The sequence below is a fragment of the Anneissia japonica genome, unplaced genomic scaffold, assembly GCF_011630105.1.
Source record: "Anneissia japonica isolate Jap-2015-1 unplaced genomic scaffold, ASM1163010v1 scaffold131_len961581_cov171, whole genome shotgun sequence".
In the NCBI taxonomy this organism is placed as follows: domain Eukaryota; kingdom Metazoa; phylum Echinodermata; class Crinoidea; order Comatulida; family Comatulidae; genus Anneissia; species Anneissia japonica.
In genome coordinates, this window is record NW_022750285.1 from 840,022 (window position 1) to 845,263 (window position 5,242).

General features: G+C 32.4%; 1 protein-coding gene across 1 annotated transcript in view; it reads left to right on the plus strand.

Annotated features, from left to right (window-relative positions):
• The window catches only part of LOC117121280 (isovaleryl-CoA dehydrogenase, mitochondrial-like), a 10,247-nt gene extending 5,350 nt beyond the window's left edge, over positions 1–4,897 (plus strand). The window contains exons 7-11 of the mRNA XM_033266414.1: positions 1,696–1,792; positions 2,778–2,871; positions 3,023–3,104; positions 3,250–3,427; positions 4,338–4,897. Coding sequence (XP_033122305.1) covers positions 1,696–1,792; positions 2,778–2,871; positions 3,023–3,104; positions 3,250–3,427; positions 4,338–4,474 — 588 coding nt within the window. The 3' untranslated portion in view covers positions 4,475–4,897. The remainder of the gene's footprint in view (positions 1–1,695; positions 1,793–2,777; positions 2,872–3,022; positions 3,105–3,249; positions 3,428–4,337) is intronic.
• The last annotated feature ends 345 nt before the right edge of the window (positions 4,898–5,242 follow it).

A 5,242-nucleotide genomic window follows, 5' to 3' on the forward strand; every position in this document is an offset into this window, starting at 1 on the left:
CATGGGCCATAATGCACACGGGACCAACGGCTTAAACGTCTCATCCGAAAGACGGTGCGCTATTGTAACTTGTATTTCAGCCCTCTAGCTGAAACACAAGGAAAGGCAGCGATAGGAATTGAATCGGGGACCTAGAGATCTCCACGGTTCAGCGCACACACAGCGGCTACCACCAGATTAGCCGACTGAGCTAAGCTGCCCTCTAACAGCATTATTAGAGTATAATACAACATGCTGCAGTTATTTTTTTTGTCACAATAATTACTATAAGATCTTTTAGTTATGAGAACTGAGCTGTGTTTTATTCATAAGATTTATTTTTTAAAAACTAAGTTTTTGTTTTATGTAATTGAGGTATTCTTTGCTTGTTATAGTCACAGAAATTAAGTTGTTTATTTGTGTGAAAACTAATTTTCATTAGTTTTTGTGGTGGATTACAGAGTTATTTTTACTTATGAGAATTGTTTTTAATCATGAGAATTGATTTATTTATTAATTTTTTCATAATTGAGTTGTTTTTATCACCAGAATTCATTTTTTTAATCATCAGAAAATTAGTTCGTTCTCATGAGAATTTTGTTGTTTTATTATGAGAATTAAGTTGTTTTTACTCATGAGAATTTAGTGGTTTTTACTCATGAGAAATTAGATGTTTTTACTCATGAGAATGTAGTTGTTTTTACTCATGGGTATGAAGTGTTTTTATTATAGTCTGGAGAATTTGGTTGTTTTTAATTATGATAATTGATTTGTTTTAATTATGAGACTTAAATTTCTTTTTAATTATGAGAATTTAGTTATTTTTAATCATGAGAATACATTTTTGTTAATCATGAGAATAGAGTTGTTTTTAATCATCAGAATTTCGATGTTTTTAATCATGAGAATTAAGTTGTTTTCATTTTTGAAAATTAAGTTGTTTTATTTATGAGAATTTGGTTGTTTTTAATCAGGAGTTGTTTTTAATCATGAGAATTTAGCTGTTTTTGATCATTAATCATGAGAATTGATTTCATCGTCAGAACAGAGTTGTTTTGATCATAATAATAATTTAGGACAAAAGTAGGAAGATAGTACTACTGTATTAACTGACAAATATGGCTCATTATTATAGAGTATGATTCTGTTGGTGTCACAAAAGTGGTGGTACCAGGATATTTTTCAAACAAAGTAATGGCATTATTTTTATTATCTATAATAATCGTTTGCTGTTATTGTAGACAGGATGATAACAATACAAGTACAGTATCATTAAAAAATTGTGTGGTATTGAATAGATTAGCGGTTAAGATACTTGTTCTTTGAATACTAAGATCCTGGGTTCAATTCTTGTGACTGCAGGAATTTTTCTCACAACTAAAAACAACTCCACTCCCTAAGCCCCATAGAGAGAATTGGTTTAAAAAGCATCGTCCATCCCGTAACTAGCGAGTTACTTGCTGTTGGATGCAAATGAAATTGTAGAAAAAAAATGTTTAATAATATAACATGAAAAAACTCAAAAAAAGAAAATGAAACTGCATGCAAAAAATTGACAAAGAATCTCTCCATACCAATGAAAGAGGGAAAAAGCTCAAAATCAATTAAATTATATCACAAGCCGATGTAAATTACAGTAATCTTTATATAAATGTATTCTTTATATTATTTGTTCATAATTTTAATGTATTTTTTGTTTATTTTTACATAAACTAGGGGATGGAAGGATTCAGCACTGCTCAAAAGTTAGATAAATTAGGAATGAGAGGCTCAAATACCAGTGAATTGGTGTTTGAAGATTGCAAAGTTCCAGGTATGAACTTAAGTTGTAAAGTAATAGGAACATTTGCAATGGTCTTTGCATGTATGGCCACTGTATGTCTGTGACATTGACATCATCAAATTTGTTGTAAGTTTGTAAACAAGCAAACCTGAATTTCCAACATCTGTTAGTTATAATTTTATTTTATTATGCCATAAATCTCTCCAAATGATATTATTGGACTCTAGTAGGGAATGTAAAATTCTGTAACTTTAGATTAGAATATAAAAAATGTCCCTAACATTTCTACCAGAATATATATTTTGAACTATTTTTTAAAGGAAAATCCTGGATCCACCCACTGGGGAAAGGGTACAGAACCTTCACTGGCGAGGAGAAGCCAATAATTTTGTTACAGAACACTGTATAGCAACCTCGGCCCTCGCAGAAGTCTTGTTTTGTCTGTTAAATTTTTCATTGTTCTCTTGCATTTCATTTGTCGTGTGATGAGGCCTATGAATTCTGGTTTTGATTATGATTTAATGTCTTTGTTTTCTATCCATGTTCGATTTGTATATTGTAATATTCATCTAAATGTAATCTATAAATGTTCTGTATGGTATTGTACAATAAATAAAAATTTATGATTAGATACCCAAGCTTGCATTGTAACCGGATGTGAGGTGGTCCACACTTTTGTTTAGCTCTAGGTGAAAGTATTTAATTGCATATAAACATAAAAAAGTTTTTAGAAAAAATTAACCCTTTCAGGCCTGGTTCGGTTGATTTAAAAAAAAAATCCTGTAGGACGACAAATTATATGCCTCGGGTTTCAGTTTGTGTGTACTGTACTGTCATCGTATTAATTATAACATGCTAGCTAGGCCTAGCCTACCCTCTTTAGGCCTAGGCTAGAGAGTACTAGTAATGTAGGCCTAGAACAAGGATCATGGGTAATAATGTAGCCATTTTCAGCACAATTAGTATAGATGAAAACAAATTCTATACTATGCAACCTATATTTTTTTTCTTGTAGCTGAAAATATTTTGGGAGGTATAAATAAAGGAGTGTATGTGTTGATGAGTGGTCTGGATCTTGAGAGACTAATCCTATCTGCTGGACCATTAGGGTGAGTGTAAACTATGACCTTGCAAATTTTTCTAAATAAAGAAAAATGTAATTTTTATGCTAATTTGTTTATTGAATTAAAGCTGTTTGTTTTCTTTTTGAATTGTCTTAAAAAAGCACAAAATTTATATTAATATTTTAATGCCTTTCAGCATAATGCAAGCCTCCGTGGATGTAACGTTCCCATATTTACACCAACGTAAAGCTTTTAAACAACCAATAGGACACTTCCAGGTATAGCTGTTGCTTCAATATTTCTTTTTAAACACTAAATACTAATTATTTGCCATACAATAGTATTAATTAGCTTAATAAACCAAGCATATTATTAGAATTCTTTGTTTCTATTTCTATATACCTATTTTATATACCCATTCAGTTAATGCAAGCAAAAATGGCCGACATGTACACCAGACTGAGTGCCTGTCGATCCTATGTGTATAACGTGGCGAGGGCGGTAGACAGGGGTCATGTGAATGCCAAAGATTGTGCTGGTGTTATCCTCTACACAGCTGAGAATGCAACACAGGTGGCACTTGATGCTATCCAGTGCTTAGGTTTGTTAACATTTCTTTAGATCAAACTAAAGCTTTGTACAGGCTTTCACAAATAAAGTGATGTGGCCATATTTGGGTGTAATATGACATCACCATGCCCATATATGGGCACATCACACAAATTCATCACATTAAATTTGAAAGCTTGGACAGACATTACAATTATGATTAATTTTGAACTTGCATTTATTTTTCTGAGTAAAATGTAAATATCCTGACCTTTCATCCTTGATTGGTTGTGATGTAATACATCATATGCCACATTTTCATAAATAATGTATGTTTCTATGTAAAATGTAAGCATCCTCACCTTTTTGCATCACTGATTGGCTGTGATGTAATGCATCATGGCCATATTTGCATAAATATTTAATGTTTTTGTGTAAAATGTAAACATGCTGACCTTTTTACATCATTGATTGGATGTGATGTAATGTATCATGACCATATTTGCATAAATACTGGATTTTAAATGGACTATACATGATTGTGGTTGGGTTTCCCAACCTCGAGTTCGGGGTTTCAATATCTCGCCGTGCATTTCGCTTGTGTCCCTCAGCAAAGCACTTATCAGCATTGTTTTTCTCCACCCAGGAGTATAAGTGGGTATCTGGGGGTTGCCTTCCACTGTGCCAATATGGCAGCATCACTTTGACCCATTGACCAGGACAACAAAGCGCTTTGTATTGGTACTGGTACTTATGTAGCCGTCTGATTTCAGACATTTGGCGGCCATTGACATTAACTTAGAGGAATAGGCACTATATAAATACCAAATAACAAATAAAAAAATGATTATGATAAAAATAAAACATATTTTACCATGCAGTTTGCCTATTAGCCAGTGTAGTCACATCTTTTTATTAGCTGTATGCAAGTTGCTGAATATTACCTATTGTTATACCCTCAGGTGGAAATGGATATATAAATGATTACCCAACTGGTCGTTTGTTACGTGATGCCAAATTGTATGAAATTGGTGCAGGAACGAGCGAAATTCGTAGACTCGTCATCGGAAGAGCATTCAATGCAGATTTCAAGGAATAAAAATATATACTTTGTCATATTTATTAGAACAAAAATTATCTGATATACTTTCTAGAGATCATGTAACATATCTCATATTTATATCCTAATTATTTTAATAACTTCATGATATTTGATGAGCTTGTGATAAACATGATATGTGTTGTATCAATTTAAGATAAAGTAGTGCGCCATTGTTGAAATTCAGTGTAAAATACATCAGTTTTAATATTGATGACAACTCCTAATTCTAAAATAAGAATAAATATAAATAAATAAAAAATTAAAATTGAACACTGAAATAGTATGTTCAGTGGCTGCATAATACCAGACAAGGTTGGGATGTGTGTTGACATCCAACTTCTTATTGTTCTTCCAACAAAATACAGTACATCAATGTAAAAAAATCTAATGATGTTAATAAAGGTTTCTAAATTTATTGCATGAATTGACTTCCTACTAGAATATAAGATGTTTAAATACAGGCTCTTTATTATACACTTTTACTTACCTTGTCCATGTATGGACAAATGGTGTGTTTGGGAATGGGAAAAAGTTACATCGGGGTCTTACTGGTATTGTATCTGCGGGTGGTCTACCGGTTCATGCAGAACTCGGCTTTCAAAAAAACCAATTACCTCGGACATAAAACTTAAGGTATTAAGCAAATGATGAGTTTCTATCAAGTTGCTCTGTACGCTTCTGTCACCCAGCTGCGTCACCCCACACTTTAATTAAGCTTTAATATGGAGTTGGTCCACTGCATTAATGTAGTTGTCTCAAAATCAA